The sequence below is a fragment of the Galeopterus variegatus genome, unplaced genomic scaffold (assembly GCF_000696425.1).
Source record: "Galeopterus variegatus unplaced genomic scaffold, G_variegatus-3.0.2 Scaffold307, whole genome shotgun sequence".
NCBI lineage: Eukaryota > Metazoa > Chordata > Mammalia > Dermoptera > Cynocephalidae > Galeopterus > Galeopterus variegatus.
The window spans coordinates 477,557-495,408 of record NW_007726418.1 but is presented as its reverse complement, the minus strand read 5'-3'; the positions used below and the strand labels follow the sequence as shown (position 1 = coordinate 495,408).

At 47.8% G+C, this 17,852-nt stretch overlaps 1 protein-coding gene across 1 annotated transcript in view; it reads left to right on the top strand.

Annotated features, from left to right (window-relative positions):
* CDCP1 (CUB domain containing protein 1) overlaps positions 1 to 12,754 on the top strand; it is a 117,032-nt gene extending 104,278 nt beyond the window's left edge. The window contains exons 6-9 of the mRNA XM_008567289.1: positions 1,261 to 1,494; positions 5,241 to 5,615; positions 7,061 to 7,229; positions 9,511 to 12,754. Coding sequence (XP_008565511.1) covers positions 1,261 to 1,494; positions 5,241 to 5,615; positions 7,061 to 7,229; positions 9,511 to 9,940 — 1,208 coding nt within the window. The 3' untranslated portion in view covers positions 9,941 to 12,754. The remainder of the gene's footprint in view (positions 1 to 1,260; positions 1,495 to 5,240; positions 5,616 to 7,060; positions 7,230 to 9,510) is intronic.
* The last annotated feature ends 5,098 nt before the right edge of the window (positions 12,755 to 17,852 follow it).

Genomic DNA, 17,852 nt, shown 5'->3' with positions numbered 1-17,852 from the left:
GGGCGCGACACTGAGGGTTGCGATCCGTTGCCGGACATGAAAAAAGACAAAAAAAAAGAGTTAATAGTTATAACGACCATAAGACATTTCCCTAACTATGCTTCTAATTTGACACTGAGCTCCCTGGCAGCCAGTTCAAAAGGAGCAATTCCATTAATTATATGGTACTTGCTACCAAGAAGAAGGAAGCTTAGCCCTCTTGGGAATCAGAGCTTTCCCATCTGAAGTTGAACTTATTTGCTGGAGCTGCAGGGAGGGAGGCAAAGTGATCTGATGGGTGGCATTGCCCACCCCCTTGGATTACAAACACAGCACTGCCTTGCACAGGCACCTTCCTATTTTCCTGATTTTTTTATAAAAGCAGAATGAATGTAATTAAAAAGCAACTGCGTAAACAGTGCTCTTCAGGGGTTGTGGTGTATCCCCTTCTGGGGATAACATTCTTTTTAACTGCTGCATGATATTTCATTACTGAATGTCCCGCGGTTTATTTAACTATCCTGGTATTAGGTGGTTACTAGTTTTCTACAATCACAGTGCTGGAGTGAAACATGGGCACACATCACGCTGCATGGGTCCCAGGGGATGAGGTTTCACTTTTATGCTAATTCCCAAGTTCGTGTGACAGGCTGTTCCAGGCTCCTGACAGCCATGTGGGAGAGTGCCTGTTTCCCCACAGCTCTCGGTATGCCCCCCATTTGATCAGGGGAAACAGCAACACCTTGTTTCAATTTGCTTTTCTCTGATCACAAGTAACGGTAAGAACTTTTTATATTTTGAATATTTGAACATTTATGTCTCCTTTTCTGTGAACTACACAATCGTTCTTTTTTTTCCTTTTTCTTTTCCTTTTGACACTAAAAAGATGTTAGTGATTTAAGGTGAAACTAAGTCTACTAAGTCATTCTATATTGCAAACATTTTCTCCCAGTGTGTCCTTCATTCTTTAACGTTATTTATGGCACCTACTGTCAGATATTTTAATCTTTTTTTTTTTTTTTTGCTTTTATAATTTGTGTTTACTCCACATTTATAATGATATTCTCTTTGTTTTTATTAAGGTGAGGCCCATTTTTCTTTTTAACCTTCTTTTAAAGTTATTGTAATGTTGCCTTAATAATAATGTGTTTATCCAACATTCCCCAGCCATGACACCGTATGTCAATTTCTTCCACAGGAGAGGTTTTCTACTAATTTTTGCCCTTTCACGTGGTTGCTGCTGACCCATGCTTCATGCTGGTTTTCTATATGTGGTTTCAGATAAAACGTACGTGGTTGACTTAAGTAACGAGCGAGCCATGTCCCTCACCATCGAGCCTCGGCCAGTCAAACAAACCCGCAAGTTTGTCCCCGGCTGCTTCGTGTGTCTAGAGTCTCGGACCTGCAGTACCAACCTCACCCTGACTCCTGGCTCCAAACACAAGATCTCCTTCCTTTGTGATGACCTGACACGCCTGTGGATGAACGTGGAAAAGACCATAAGTACGCCCCTTAGTGCATTCATTCTGGGCTCTGGGCAGCTCTCCCCTCACTGCCCGACTTCTTGGTGGGGTTCAGTGGGGAGGTTGTAAATCGAATGATCAGAAATGCCCCCCACAGTGCAGGTGAGCAAGGGTGACCAGCAGGCAAATGGAGCGCGGCGTTAGCGCTCTGCCTTTGGGACCAGCCTCCGTTGGAACATGCATCCTCAGAAGTGTGTCGCCCTTCCCCGTGCCCATGCCCATGCCTCTCCGCCCAGCCCTCTGCCTTAACCTTGTGAGATCCACCCCTACTTCATTTAGCCCTCCCCAGCCAAACGCCCCCTGTCCCCACTGTCTGCATCACTGCCCACTTTCCTGCTCCCACACACAGAGACCCAGAGCCTTGAGGTCCAGAACTTTGACTTGCTCCATTTTTTATTCATTTAACCCCTGACAGTGCTGGACACGTGCTAGTCCCCTAAGAAATTTTGATGAATGGAGGACAGCCAAACCGATAGTCATCTCCCTGCTGGGCCACTGAGATCTCTGATGTGGGTGCTCTCAGAGTCTCTACAGTGTAGGGGCTGAGGCCATGAGGGGTAAAGGAGCCTGCCCGAGGCCACCCCGTGAGGAAGTGGCAGCACGGAGTCCAAGCTGAGATCTCCCCAGAGCCACTCACAGCTCTCACCACTGCACAGAGCTGCCTCCCGCAGACAGGGACCCCAGGCAGCGTGCCTGGGTGGAGGGAAAACCTCTGCCCTGCCCACTTGTCTCTTAGCACCTAAGACACAGACACACAGAGGAAAGAACGTGAGCAGAAAAGAAGAGAGCATTTCATCCTGAAGTACTCCTTGGGAGTTTGTCTGCCAGTTTAACAGACGGTAGAAATGTGAGAGAGCAGGACGGAAAGCTANGCATTTTCACAGTGACCCCAGACACAAAAAGCAAGGTCTACCTGAGGACTCCTAACTGGGACCGGGGCCTGCCATCCCTCACCTCAGTGTCCTGGAACATTAGCGTACCCAGCGACCAGGTGGCCTGCCTGACCTTTGTCAAGGAGCGGACTGGTGTGGTATGCCAGACGGGGAGAGCATTCATGATCATCCAGGAGCAGCGTGCTCGGGCCGAGGAGATCTTCACCCTGGAGGAGGATGTGCTCCCCAAGCCAAGCTTCCACCAACACAGCTTCTGGGTCAACATCTCTAACTGCAGTCCTGTCAGTGGCAAGCAGCTGGACCTGCTCTTCTGGGTGACACTTGCCCCAAGGACTATGGGTAAGGGCCTTCAAGGTCTTTGGGAGATGGCAGTGGAAAGAAAATTGGCAGCTGAAGGGTAAGGAGCAAGCCTAGGAGACAAGTCATAAAACACAATTGAGTCCAAGCTGTCCATGTATCAGTCAGCTATTATATCAATAATGCTGCATAACAAACCACCCCAGAACACAGTGGCTTAAAAACAGCCATCTATTATTGCTCACACATTGGCTAGGCAATTCTGGTCCAAGCTAGGCTTATCAGGGCTCACTTTCTCATTCAATAATGCTGCATAACAAACCACCCCAGAACACAGTGGCTTAAAAACAGCCATCTATTATCGCTCACACATTGGCTAGGCAATTCTGGTCCAAGCTAGGCTTATCAGGGCTCACTTTCTCATGCACCCGTGGTCAGATGCAGGTTGGCTGGAGGACTTTGCTAATTGTGGCTGGGCACTATCACACATCTGGGGCCAAGATCATCCAAGACAACTGGGTTTATGTGGCTCCCCTCCGTGTGGTCTCTTATCCTCTAGCCTGGGCCTGTCGTCATGGCAGAGGCAGAGAGATCCACCAAAGACCAAGGAAGCATGCAGGGTCTCCTGATAATTAGGTTAGGAGCTCACACACCATCCCTTCTATCACATTCTTCTGGCCAACCTAAATTTTTTAGTCAATCTACCACTGTTCTTTACCATTAATCTCTCTCTGACATTGGGAAGTCTCTTTACTCCTATGATCTTCCTCATCTGTAGAGTAGATGATAATGACCACCTCATAAAAATATCAAGGCACCCAGCATTGGGACCTAAAATGTGGGACCTGGAAAGTATGGAAGAGGTTCATGGTGCTGGTATTTTGTATTTAGTCTCGGTGAAACACGAATCCATTCATTGCCCTCTGTGGCAGGCCTTGGAATTGGGAGGATGAGTTTGCCTTTATTCCTCAAAGTTGCAAGACCCACTGAACGTTTCAAGCAAAGGCATGCGTTTGTGGTGGGGATGTAGACCCTTTATTTGGTGATGGCCACAGAGCCTCACGAGTGTGGGAACCAGAAGGGACCATGAAGGCTGCTTCTTCCAGCCTCTTCCCTTTCTGGTGGTCAGAGTGATTGTCCACCCAAGGCCACACAACCAGTTAGTAGGAAGAGAATTGATGGGAACAAAAAGCCACAAGTGGAAAGGTCTCCCACACTTTCAGCTTACCTCCTGGGTTTTCTTCCTCTCTTACGTTCATTTTCTGTCATTTATTTCTATTCCTATTTTCTCTAAATCTCACCTTTTGCTTTCTTGGTAAACAAGCAATACATTCTAAATCCTTGTTTGGTTCAGGGTTTCTTCTCTGATTTATTTTCTTTTTCCTTTGCACAACTGTAGGAAAAGGACAGCCCAAATGAAACAATCTTCTCCTTACCTCCTTCACTTCTGACTTTTGGCTCCTACACTCCTCTGCTCTTACCTTCTCCAACACTGGCTGTGGTGACTGGGGGAGCACTCCTGGTATAGACCAGGAGTAGCCTTTGGAGTAGATCTGGTAGGTCCCCCAGTTTGTTTCAGTTACCCATTGCTGCATACAAACTGTACCCAAATGTAGTGGCTTAGACAATAACCATTTTGTTTGCTCATATTTTGTGGTTCAGGAATTTGGAGAGGGCACAGCAGGGTGGCTCACCTGTGTTCCAGGATATCTGAAGCCCCAGACAGACGCCTGGAACATTAGAGGATGGCCAGGATGGCTCCACTGGACAAGTGTCTGGGGCCTTGGTCCTCACTTTCAGCTGGGCTGGGGGTTTTGCCCATGGAGTCTCCACGTGGCTAGCTTGGGCTTCCTCACAGCATGGTGGTCTCAGCAGAGTCAGACTTCGTACATAGTAGCTGGCTTCCCCTCAGAGAGACAGTGCAGGCTGACAGTCCTCTTAAAGGTTAGGCCTAGAACTGTCACAGCCACCTTCTCTTGCCCAGCCCAGATCCAAGAGGAAGAGAAATAGACTTCATGATGTGAGGAGCAGCATGTGCGTGTGAACAGAAGGGAAGGAGTGGATGGTGGCCGTCCCTGGAGACTACTCAAGTTCATCGTTGGGCTAACCCCACCTGTCTCCTCTCTGTCTCCTTGTGTCTCTGCTCACAGACCTGACAGTCATCATCATCGCAGTGGTGGCAGGTGGAGCCTTACTGCTGTTTGGCCTGGGACTCATCATTTGCTTTGTGAAAAAGAAGTAGGTGGAAACTCTCACACTGTCTTTGGCTGATTTGATGCCTCCTCAGATCTCACAGGCCAGATGTATTGTTAGTTATTGACTTTGTTTTCTCACTTCCCATTTTTCCCCTAAGCATCAATGTTAAATAATATTGCCAGATGTGAGTTATGCTTTCAGGGAAAAAAGTCCCCTACCTGGGGTCGGGAGGGAACGAAAAACCACCTGTTGTGACATTTTTGCCTGCAGTCCATTGTGCACTGGCCTCAGCAAAGGCCCCAGTGGGTCATTTACTGTTTGCTCATCAGGTTGATCATCACAGGGGTCTCAGCAAGAAAACGCTCATGTAGTCCCCACNCCTACACACTCTGGGTGCCCAGCAATATCCTCCAGCTGCCCGTGCAGCTGCATGACTTCTCCTGGAAGCTGCTGGTGCCCAAGGACAGGCTCAGCCTGGCGCTGGTGCCGGCCCAGAAGCTGCAGCAGCACACACACGAGAGGGGCTGCAGCACCAGCTTCAGCTACCTGGTGGCCAGCGCTGTCCCCGGCCAGGACCTGTACTTCGGCTCCTTCTGCCCTGGAGGGTCTATAGAGCAGATCCAGGTGAAGCAGAACATCTCAGTGACCCTTCGCACCTTTACCCCCACCTTCCAAAAAGAGATCTCCCAGCAGGGCCTGAATGTGTCCTATATACCGTACTTCAAAGGTAAGGGGACTGTCTCTCTCTCTCTCCCCACCTCCATGCCCCCTTCACCTTTCTTGTTTGAGTGTTCATTTGATTTTGGTTTTGTGATCATCTTAATTAAGTTATCAATTTGGAGAGAAGGTATAACTCAGTGCGCTGGTCTTTCTCACAAGAAATTTGAGCAATGGTGAGTCCTAATTCTGACTTCACTATTAATCTAGCATGGAAAATTCCAGAGGTTAGAAATAAGAAAAATGTTTCTGACAGTGGGAGGTGATGGTTGGTAGGCAGCAGAACAAATAATCAGGCTTAAGCCTTTTTTGGAAGCAGGCAGGGTATAAATGAGAAATAACCAAATATTCTCCAGTCCTGGATTTTTAAGGCAGTAACATAAAAATCCTTATGTGGACATTTTTATGGTTCTGCTTTTACAATTTGGAATGCAGTCTGGAGAGCACAGAGGGAGGAATGTTGGGAGAGAGATGAATCTCTGGAGCCAGAAGTTGTGTCTCTAGCACAGTGGCGTGGACCCTTCTGGAAGGCTTGTGTGTGGTGTTCTGTGCTCTGAGGTAGTAAATGAGGTCAAAATGGTTCACAGCAGTGAACCCTACCTGGCTGATTTTAAAAGTCACAGTCGACATTACAAGGTGCTCAAAGAACAGTCATATTAAGTTAGAGTCCTTTTAAAATTGACCAAGACCTTTGCTTGATGTTTACTTCATACTTTTGTTCTCAGAGGCATGAGGGCGGGGAAGAGAATCTTTGGCCATAAAATTAAGGTCAGTCCAGGTTGCCTGACATCTCCAAGTTTACCAGAGAAATTCCTACGGAGTCTTTGAAAATAAGACACATTCTCATCAGTGTGGAATGTTAGGGTTTTATCTCACCTGAAGGTAAGGAATGGATTAGTTGACATTTTAGAAGCTCTTTCAGCTTTGCAAGTCTAGAATTCTTCCCCCAAACTGAAGTTTTTTTTATGTCTGTAGTACATACCAGTCCCACTGTGGAGTGAGGCAGGAGATGACCGTGAAGCTATGTTGAGAGCATTTCTAAAAGCAAGCTGAGATAACCACTGGTTTGGCAAACTGGCCTGCTTTTTGTTTGCTTGTTGTTTTGTTTTGTTTTTTTCAAAAGACCTGAGCACCTAATCTTGAAACTAATCCTGCACTGACCAATACAATAGCCACGAGCTGCATGTGGCTATTTAAATTTAAGTTAATATTAAATGAATTAAAAATACAGTTTCTCAGTCACACTGGACATGTTTCAAGTGCTCAACAGACACATGTGGCTAATGGCTACTCCATTGGACATAGTGCAGACATAGAACATTTCCGTCATTGCAGAAGTTCTGTTGGACAGCGCTGGTCTAGACAGTTCAGCACTGTCTCCTCCACCAATCCTTTTTCTCTCCATTTTGACTGAGTGAAGCCACATGTGTCTGCATCCCCTCCCCTTTCCTGCAGAGGAAGGCATTTTCACAGTGACCCCAGACACAAAAAGCAAGGTCTACCTGAGGACTCCTAACTGGGACCGGGGCCTGCCATCCCTCACCTCAGTGTCCTGGAACATTAGCGTACCCAGCGACCAGGTGGCCTGCCTGACCTTTGTCAAGGAGCGGACTTTGCTCATCAGGTTGATCATCACAGGGGTCTCAGCAAGAAAACGCTCATGTAGTCCCCACCAGATCAGGCCTCTAAACCCACTCCCTCCATCACCTTGAGGAAAACTAACACATATTGCCAGGCCTGTTTTCCTGCAGTTTCTTAAACAGTCTGCTTTTATTAGACCCCAACCCAGCTCAAGCCAGCCCTCTGGGGGAGAGGAAGGATGACCCAGTTAATTGCCTCAGTCTCACCTGCCACCCCTCAGGATGACAGCTTCTGTTTTATGAAAGGAAGATATTGACCTCTTTAGACAGAATCCATGCTTCCACCAGATTTTATAAATTCTGCTCATATTTCTGATGAAAGCCATGGAGAAGGGAGAAGCCTGTTTTCCTTAGCGTGATTTGACCTTCCAGAAAGCCAGCCAAAAGTAATTTTTTTTAATGAACAGTGGTCCTGAGCAAGCAACTGAAATTCCCGATCTGTAGGGAACTATCCAATAATGTCTCTGCTGGTTAGGAAAGATGGGCTTGCAGCAGGCCCAGGGAGAGGCCTTTTCTCCACGAAATGTGGTTGTACATATATCACAGGAAGGAAAAGGACTTCTTTTACTCAAACATCATGTTACCGTTTCTCTCTGGAAATGTTCCCATCTGGGGTACAAGAATGTCACCCCAGTTGGGCAAGTGTGGTGTTAACGCTGGGCGCCAGCTTCCTCAGCAGGAGGAAACTGGTGAGGGGACAGGTCCAGCCCTAGCCTCCATGCTCCCTTCTTGGCCTGAGATTTGGGCCTGAGAATCACCAGCCTTGCTGTGGTCCTTGCTTGTGTGAGGCCACCTTGCTTGTGTGGTGGCAGGTTTGCATAAGTCCTTTCCTTCCCAAATTGGTGTAGGAGGCCAGAGGGATTCTGCAGTGAGAACGACAGGAAACATTGCCACCAAGCATGCTTACTAAGCAGGACTTTCCTGAGGGTCTCCTGAGCACAACGACCCACATGTGCGATGGGGGGAAGTGGGGACAGAAGAGGCAGGCAAATAAACAGGCAATGTCAGGACAGCCTGAGAAGAGCTCTGGGGGACAAGCAGACACGGTGGGGGACACAGGAGGACTTCCACAGGAGCCACAGGAACCCCTCATCCTGGCCAGATACTCGGTGTTACAGGCTAATGGTACTAGATTTATTTTTATCTCAGAAAAGTACAAGGAGCCCATCCACAATTAGTGAACTGCCAGCCTGTGCGTTTTATGGTCCATTATGCTAATTGAGCCAACATCCTCCATTTGAATCACTGGTCAGCTAAAAAGCCAGTGTTCCTTTTATTTTTATCTCAGAAAAGTACAAGGAGCCCATCCACAATTAGTGAACTGCCAGCCTGTGTGTTTTATGGTCCATTATGCTAATTGAGCCAACATCCTCCATTTGAATCACTGGTCAGCTAAAAAGCCAGTGTTCCTGCTGTTTGGTTCGTGGAGATGGAGGGCAAAGCTTTTTTTTCTGTGGCAGGGAGTGCTAATGCCCGTCTACGTCCAAGTACCAAAGAACATGATGGACCAAACGTTAATGGTGCTGCTGAGGAACTCTGGTACCGCAGTCTGGGTTTTGTCTCCTTTTTAGCTCTTTTCTCTGTTGGAGGTTACTCTGCTAATGCTGAGTTCTACTCTCTCCAACTCAAGCTGAAAACTAAGTTACAACCTTCCCTCCTGAGTCTCAAACTTCAAAAAGTTCATGGAAGGATTCGTTTTATTTTTTAATTCCATTTTTCCACGATTTCTTTTGAAGTACCCATGTATTAGCATTGGTACCATGGTACCCATGAAGTACCATGCTTAGAATCTAGAGGGAGAGCTTTTACCCATGCAAAATGGGATGAAACATTAGCTACAGGAAAGTACTGAGAGTCCTGGAAGGCTGGCCTGGCTGTTGCTGAGCTTGGTGTGGATTAGAAGGGCTGGGGCACCACCGTTCCTAGCAGGAAGAATGGGAACAGATTGTCAGATGTCTCCACCATTGGATACCGCATTATCTGTCAAAAACAATTGAGCACAGATAGTAATAAAGGTGCCCTCTCTAAACCACTGCCTACCACCTTGAAAGTTTCCACCTTGAAAACTTGAGACAAAAGCTGGTCCCTTCTACATGTTCACTGAGGATGGTAGTTTCCATTTCAAATGCTAAGCAATTTGAGAGACTTGGGGGAAGCACATGGGCAGAACCCTGAAGAGTCTAAGCTCTGGTAGGGCTGTGTCAATGGCACACTGCTAAGATGGTTTTCTTTCTGACTTCTGTCTTGTTCTCTTTTACCAAATAGAAAAAAGAAGATTAACAAGGGCCCTGCCGTGGGTATCTACAATGGCAACATCAATACGCAGTTGCCGAAGCAGCTAAAAAAGTTTCAAAAAGGACGAAAGGATAATGACTCCCACGTGTACGCAGTCATCGATGACACCATGGTGTACGGGCATCTACTACAGGGCTCTAATGGTTCCTTCCTCCAGCCTGAGGTGGACACCTACCGGCCCTTCCAGGGCCCCATGGGGGACTGCCCTCCCTCCCCACCCCACATATGCTCCAGGGCGCCGACTGCAAAGCTGACCACAGATGAGTCACCCCCTTGCTTCCCTCCTGAATCTGAGAACGAACCATACACATTCTCCCACCCCAGCAATGGGGATGTGCACAGTGGGAACACAGACATTCCCCTGCTGGATACCCAGGAGCCAGTGGAGCCAGCAGAATAACTTGCACCCATCCCAAAGACTTTGCTGAGGTGCATAAGTCAGGGCACTAAGATACCCTTTAGTGTTCCTCCCAGAAATCCTAAAGAAGAGGAATTATATGGAAGGAACAGCAGAAGGTTTTCCTGGACACCACCAACTTCAGATTTCTCAGTGGACTCATTCCAACGATGAGACGTTGAACATGATGAATTCTGACCTGGATACAGTCTACGCAGTTCATGTCCTTCTAAACCCAGGTTGTTTTGTAAATCAGCTGCAACAAGTGGAGAGAGGCGTGAGTCACCCAGCACAGGGTTGCAGTGAGCCCTGGATTCGGAGTGATAAACAGAAGCTCGCCCTCTTTGGAGCAACAATTCTGATTCCTAGGAGCAGACCTGAGGTCCCTGCTCTCATTGGGGTCCCTGGATGAAAATGACAGTGTGCCTTTTTATTATTATTATTTATTTGGTGTATTTAAGAGGTGAGATGTGTAATCACACAGCTCTTTTCACCTGACTTAGTAACAACTCATGCTAAATGGTTTGGATGGCTGGATTTTGACTTCTGCTGACCACTAGATAAACTGGGAGGTGGGAATAACTTGCAATCTGTACAGCCAGAAAAGGGTGTGTGTGTTTGAGCAGCGTTGACACAGATCTGCTTTGATAAGAGACTTCCTGGCTCTCTCAGTCTGCATGTGGTTATCCCACTGCAGAAATTCGAGTCTCATTGTCCTTTAGTCCCAGAAATAAGAGAAATTTCCTCGAGTTACTATGTGTGGCTCTCCCACCTGCAGCAATTCTTTGACATTTAGACAGAAATTTATAGAATATATTCATCTTCTAAAAAAGTTTAAGTACTCATATATACCAGAGAGTGGCCACCTGTATTCATTTCCTATTGCTGCTGTCACACATTACTTGGTGGCTTAAAAACAACACAAATTTGTTACCTTACAGTTCTGGAGATCAGAATTCCAAAGTGGGTTTCACAGAGCTAGAATCAAGATGTCAGCAGAGTTGTGCTCCTTCTGAAGGCTCTAGGGAGGATCACTTCCTTGCCTTTTCCAGCTTCTAGAGGCTGCCCACTTTCCTCGACTCCCATGGCTGTTCAAGTCTTTTTCATGGGGCATCAATATGACACTGACTCTCCTGCTTCCCTCTCTCTCTTATAAAGCCCACCCAGAAAGTGCAGGATAATCTCCCCATTTCAAGACCCTTAACTTAATCACATTGGAAAAGTCCCTATTACCATGTAAGGCACCATATCCACAGGTGGGGATTAGGACGTGGACATCTTCGGGGTAACATTATTCTGCCTACCACACCTTCCTGCTACTGACTCCCACGGGACCAATAAAATGACCCAGCCCACGGAGGTGTTTTGTTTAGCTTGCAGAGTCTTTTTAAAGAATTAGTTACTAATATTTAAAATTACAAAAATTTTACATAAAAGTCTAAATCAGAAGATCTGGCCATGATGGGGCTCACATTCTCACTGAGCAACGACTGGCTGGAGCTGAGTAGCAGCTCTGCCTTAGATGGGGCATCTAGGTCACCTGTTCACCACAGTCCCCACCACTCCCTGTTGCCTCCCACCGTGAGGCTGTTTGTTGCTATTGACCAATGCCCCTGCACAGTTGCCTTTCTTGTAAGGGAAAGGAAAGATTGGGACTCAGGTCTCTTATCAAGAGAGAAGGTAGTATACTAATTACCAGCCCAGCTCCAGTGGGTGTTTGCCTCTGTGACCCCAATCTAATCTGGGAGGAGAGGGATTGATTGTTACAGCTTGTCAGCAGAGTCCGAAGTTCAATATTACTATGGCAAAAACCTCCTTTGAAAAATAAATGCTCTTCATTGTGTTCAGTGAATTCACCTTGGATCCGCACCACCTCTGCTTATTCACGTGGCCTCAATGGAAAGGTTTAGTCTCCTAAATGGTGTGTGTCCCAAGGTCTCTTGAACGCATTCCAGAAGGAAGAGGATTTTTTTTTTTTTTTTAATGCCCTCGGTGCTGCCAGTGGCACCTTCCCTTTCTGAAAGGCTGGCTCCTGCCCGGTTGCCCTTGGCTCTTGACCGAGGTGCTGACAAACCCCCTCCGTGAAGGGCCGGCAGAGGGCCACGGCCTCCCGCCCTCGGCTGAAGGAAGCTTGCCTGCAGTGCGCGTGCCGAGCCTGGCCCTCCATTCTCTACCTTCCCCAGCCCCCTGCTCTTCTGGTTCCTCTCAGTACGCCGAGCTCCCCACGGGGTGACAGGCCATCTTTGGGCTAGCAGGCTGCCACATGTGTCACCGGCACTAGCAAGGGCCCCATGAGGCCATTTTCTTTTAACTGAGGGCTCAGAACTCTGGGCCAAGTTGCTGGCTTCCTGAGACCTCAGATGGATTTAATGTTTTCTGAAGCTGTGCCTCAGTGAAGGGGCCCAGCCTGAGTAAACCTGGTGATTTTCTTTTAAGCCCAGGCCCTACTTAGGTGAAACATTTTGGAGTCCCTGGCAACCGGGCAAACGCCATTTGTTGATGCCTACTGTGTGCAGCACAGTGCCCTTCCACCCCAGGCATGCCAATGCCCAGCTACCTTCGCTAGTGCCACCTGCTGTGCCTGCGTGGAGGGCCACTCACGAATGCCACGGCCCTGCCACAGAGGGGAAGGGTCTCAAGGAAGAGTCAGGAGAGACAAGCGTAGGCCCATCAGACAAAGCCTTGGTAAAGGTTAGAGGACTGGTTTGTGTGAATCTGCAGAGCTTAGCTGGAAATTATTTATTCATTGTAGATACTTTTTAGGTAGCATTTGTTCATTTCCTATACTTTTTTAAATAAACAAATATACAAAAAAATGAGTATCAAGTTGTTTAAATGCTTCAGCTACTTGTGCCCTGGTTCAGTCGAGGCCCCAGTGTCCCAGTTGTTTATGTGACAGGCTCAGCTTGGGCTCAACAGCGGCTGTCTTCTGCCTGTGTTCATGGTACAGGAGCCGGGCTTTGGGCAGCAAGCTATTTCTTCTCCATTTGATGCCACACAGCGTGTGAAGCAGACAGTTTTGTCCTGAAATAAAAATGAGTCTTGGAATCTATCTACCACTCATTTTCAGGTCACACTGTGCAAGCAGAAGGATGGAAGCTACTCAGTGGGTAACTCAGAGGCCGGAGCTTGTTCTGTTCGGTTCTTGTTGAGCTCTTCTCTGTGACCACTCTCAATACCTGGCCCCATAGAGGCCTGGAACCACCTAGCCATTGACTACAGTTGAGCTGTAAGCCCAGTGCCAAAGCTGAAGTAAAGGGAGGGGGTGGGAGAGGGAGGCGCTGGGTAGCCCCCCACCATCCACCGTGCACTTGGAGAGGAGACCCAAGGGTGTCCTGTTGAATGCACCAAGGAGACAAAATCCACCCCATCATTTAGTGAACAATTCAATCTTTCACTTGATCGGTACTGAGCAGGGACTGCTTGTCTCTGCACCATGTGGCCTCAGCTGGGCAGCACAATTAGAATCCTCTTTCAAGAGGCTCTATTTACACAACTGGCAAGTTAACGCTGGCTGTTGGCTGGGAGCTTTGATTCCTCGTCACTTGCACCTCTCCACAAGGCTTTTTGGACTTCCTAGCAACACGATGGCTGGGTTCCAAGAGGTAGGAAGTCAGCACTGCCTGTCTCTGGAGGCCTGGGCCTGGACGCTGGCATGGCATCCCTTCCATTCTATTCTATGGGACAGAGCCTGCCCAGATTTAAGGGGAGAAAGCCAGGAACCCCCATATCTCAGTGAGAGAGGTGTCAAAGAATTCCTGCCACCTGTAATATGCTACAGTGGGGCTGGGGAGATCAGAGTCAAGAGTCCATGCCTTTGGTCAGCACTGACCACCTTGACCACCATGTCCTTGATCACCATGGGCACATCTGGGCTGCATCCCACCTCTCTGACTGCCCCTTCTGGGTCCTGTTCTCAGGCATCGAGATCCAGTCTTTGGCCTTCTTCCTTTTCTCTCTGCACACTGCCCCATGGAGTTAACAACTGTGTCCTCCATTCTGTGGTGACAGTGCCTAGCTGGCACCTGCTTTCATTTTCAGCAGCCTGGTGGATTTATCAGCTCATATATCCCAGTGATACCCCAAACCTGATGACTCCAGAGATAAATTCATTATCTCCTTAACTCTAATCTTCTCACCCTTTGGCATAAGCCCATCTCCAAACTCTGCCCCTACTGGCCATGTGGCCTTGAATTGGGTTCGTCTTCTCAAATGGCTACACAAGATTAAATCTTCTAAGGTCACTTCCAGCTCTAGAATGCTTCGGTTCCTTCTGCCGCTCAGGCCCAGAATATTGGACCTGACTTTGGTTCGTCTCATCACACGCCCTGCTTGCTCCACATGCTGCCCCCATCCATCCTCCCCTCCTCTCCACCACTCTTTTTCATCATGTGACTTCCCTCGCTCTGAAATCTGTGCCTCCAGATCTGGTTGGCCCTCAGAACAAAATCCTTGGTCTCCTGCCAGAGGTATGGCACCGTCAGGTTACCAACTGGTCTTCCTTACCTCCCAGACCTCTCCCTCCCCTTGACCTGTGACATCAGAGCTCTATTCCAACAGGGCTCAAAATCCTCAGGGTGTGTCATGGGCACACCTTTGCTCATGTTGCTGTTTCTGGCAACTCACAGCAAAAGCAGCCCTCCCTCCTGCCCTATCAATGAAAATCCTACCACAGAGCCCACTTCCTCCAGGAAGCCCTCCAGCCCCACCAAGCTCTTCCTGTAAATCCCAATAGTCTTGTTGATTCATAATTCTGCATTTAGCTACATTCACTTCATAATTTAACAAGTTGGAACTTGCATGTCTTTTGCCTGACAAGCTTATACTTTTCTCAGAGACAGGGGCCCATGTCTTGTACTTGGTTCATCTGCCTCACATTGCCCAGCACAGTGAGTGCCCTAGAAATAATGTCTGTGACATTTAATTGTCAGAATAGAGACACTTTGTGCTTCAGCAGTGACTTTAGGCAGGTGTTATACTTAAGGACTCCAGATGGAGAGAAGGAATAAGATGTCAGACAAATACTCTGTGTTAAGAGTTTTGCAAACCTGTCTCATGGCACCTTCTGATGACCCTAGCAGCAAAATTTATCTTCAGGTTGCTGGTGAGAAAAGGAGTCCCAGCAGGATGGAGTCACCTGCCTAAGGTCACAACCAGCAAGAGGCAGGGCAGTGACCATGCAGCTTCCCACAGTGCTCCACTACTTCTTAAACCCAGAGACGGGGTCTTCCTGGGAATCTGGAGTCTGGTGAACCCCCAGGATGTCTAGAGGGTCCTTGTCTCCTCTGTCTTCTTTTCTTCCTCCAAGAGGCCACAAATGGGGGAAAGGAGCCTCAGGGACAAAATATCTAGCCCTAGGCCAGGGCACAGGGCATTCCTGCCCCCACCTATGAGCCCTCTCTGGACTTCATGTTGGTAGGTTCCCCCCCAAGTCAGGGATGCTCAGGCACTGGTGTTAGAGCCACTGAGCAAACCACCGATAGCCCCCAGGCCACTGCCAAACCTGTCTCCTCTACCCTCAGCCCTGCCTTCAGCCCATACCTCTCATGGATTCTGGCTCCCATGGGAAGAGGGGACTCACAGCTTACACGTGTGTGGCTTCCGGGATCATGTCACAACCGTGCCACATCAAGGCCCCCTCAGCCATCACTTCAGGGGCATGCAAACATTTCCCAAGCCCAGGCTCACTGTTCTCTGTTTGCACAGCTTACACGTGTGTGGCTTCCGGGATCATGTCACAACCGTGCCACATCAAGGCCCCCTTAGCCATCACTTCAGGGGCATGCAAACATTTCCCAAGCCCAGGCTCACTGTTCTCTGTTTTGGGGTTCACAGGGCTGCTTCTTGGCTTTAAAGATGCTTATGAGGAAGCGAGAAGGCGTGCAATCTGATATCAGCCTGGAGATTCTCTCCCTGCCTCTGGCCTCCTAAGAACCTTTCAATGCTCCCATGAATGAGAGGGCCGAACCAGCACGGTCTCTTCTCACCCTTTGATGAAGGTAATTGCAGGAAGCTGGACTGCAGTCATTTGAGACCCGGCCTCCTAAGAACCTTTCAATGCTCCCATGAATGAGAGGGCCGAACCAGCACGGTCTCTTCCCACCCTTTGATGAAGGTAATTGCAGGAAGCTGGACTGCAGTCATTTGAGACCTTGACTACAAACAAGTCTAGAAAAATATTTGGCTGTAAGGAAAGGAGAAGAAAGAGGGAAGACCCAAAACCAATGTAAGGAAAGAGCTCCCACCCCAGCCTTGCCCCCCAGGCCAGCAGCCGCTGGGCAGTGAGCACACACGTGTGTCTTTGCCTAGCACATGTCGCCACTACTGTTTCAACAGTGGCCACCCAGCCCGACTTCTGCTCAGAAGGGCCCACACTTAGTTTAATGCTCTGCTGCTGTCAGTTTGAAATTCTTCGAAATGATTGAACAAGAGGCCCACATTTTTATTTCGCACCGGGCTCCCACAAACTACGCAGCTGGCCCTGCCTGGAGGTCAGGGCTGGTACCGTCCACTTTTCAGAGGAAGTAGCAGTCTGAGAGGTTAAATAACTTGCCTGGGGCTCCACAGCTAAGTGACAACCATGACTTGAGTCCTAGCATGTCTTAAACTCCATCAACCTTTCTCCAGGATTCTGGTCCCTGCTTCCAACCCAGACTTTCCTTTACTGGGTACCCAATTTTTCAAACCCTATCAAAGTACCCTCTGTTCCACACATTTATTAACTGTTTAAAACACATAATTATTAGGCTGATCCTCTAAAAAGACAACATTTATAAATAAACCTCAGCTGGGCAGCACAATTAGACCTGACAATAGTCAGGTCTGTTTAAACAGGATAGACTACAGAACTGTCCTGTCTAATACAGTAGCCAATAGCTGCCTGTGGCTATTTAAATCTTTAAACCTTAATATCTAATTAAAATTTCATTAAGTTTGGTGCTAATTAATACACCAAAATACACTAGGGCTTTCTTTTTTCAAATTAAGTATGCATGATTATATAGGAAAGAGACTAAGGTCCAAGAATAAGCAGACTAGGGAAAGAGATACAGAGTTGTGTGTGTGTGTGTGTGAGTGTGTGTGTGTGTGTGTGTGTGTGTGTTGGTTTTTGTCTTAAAACAACACAAATTTATTCTCCTGCATTTCTGGAGGACAGAGATTCAAAATGAGTCTCACTGGGCTAGAAGTCAAGCGTTGCCAGGTCTGGTTTCTTCTGCAGCCTCCAGGAGAGCATTTATTTTCTTGCCTTTTCACAGCTTCCGCCTGTATCCCTTGGCTTGTGACTCCTTCCTTCATCTTCAGAGGACATCGCTGTAGTCTCTGACGTGTCATCACTGTATCTCCTTCTCTGACTGCTTCCTCCTGCGTCCCTTTCATAAGAACACTTGTGATTACATTTAGGGCCCACCCAGATAATCCAGGGTAATCTCTTCATCTCTAAATCCTTAATTTAATCACTTCTATAGAGTCCCTTTTGCCTTCTGAGGTCACATGCACAGATTCAGGGGAACAAGACATGTATATTTTGGGGGCACTGTAACTCGGCTCAGCACAATGGGTATTTTGGTTGTTTTTAGGTTTTCACTATTAAAAACCCTCCTTTGGTGCATATCCTTTCATGCTTGCTTATGTGCACGTGAGAGAATTTCTCTAGGGTAGATCCCAAGAAGTAGAGTTGGTGGGCCATAGGTGACCATTTTAAGTTTCAGTAGATACTGCCAAATTGCTCCCCCCAAGTGGCTGTACAAATTTATACTTCCAGTATCAGTGCTTGGTACTTTTCATCACACCCTCATAGAGGCCATTTTAGAATTCATGGGTTTGCTTGAATTTTTATTTGCATAAGCCAGTGCTCCCCAAAAGATGAGTCCAGTAGATGTAATTGGGTACCTGCAAATGCATGCCAAGCACTGGT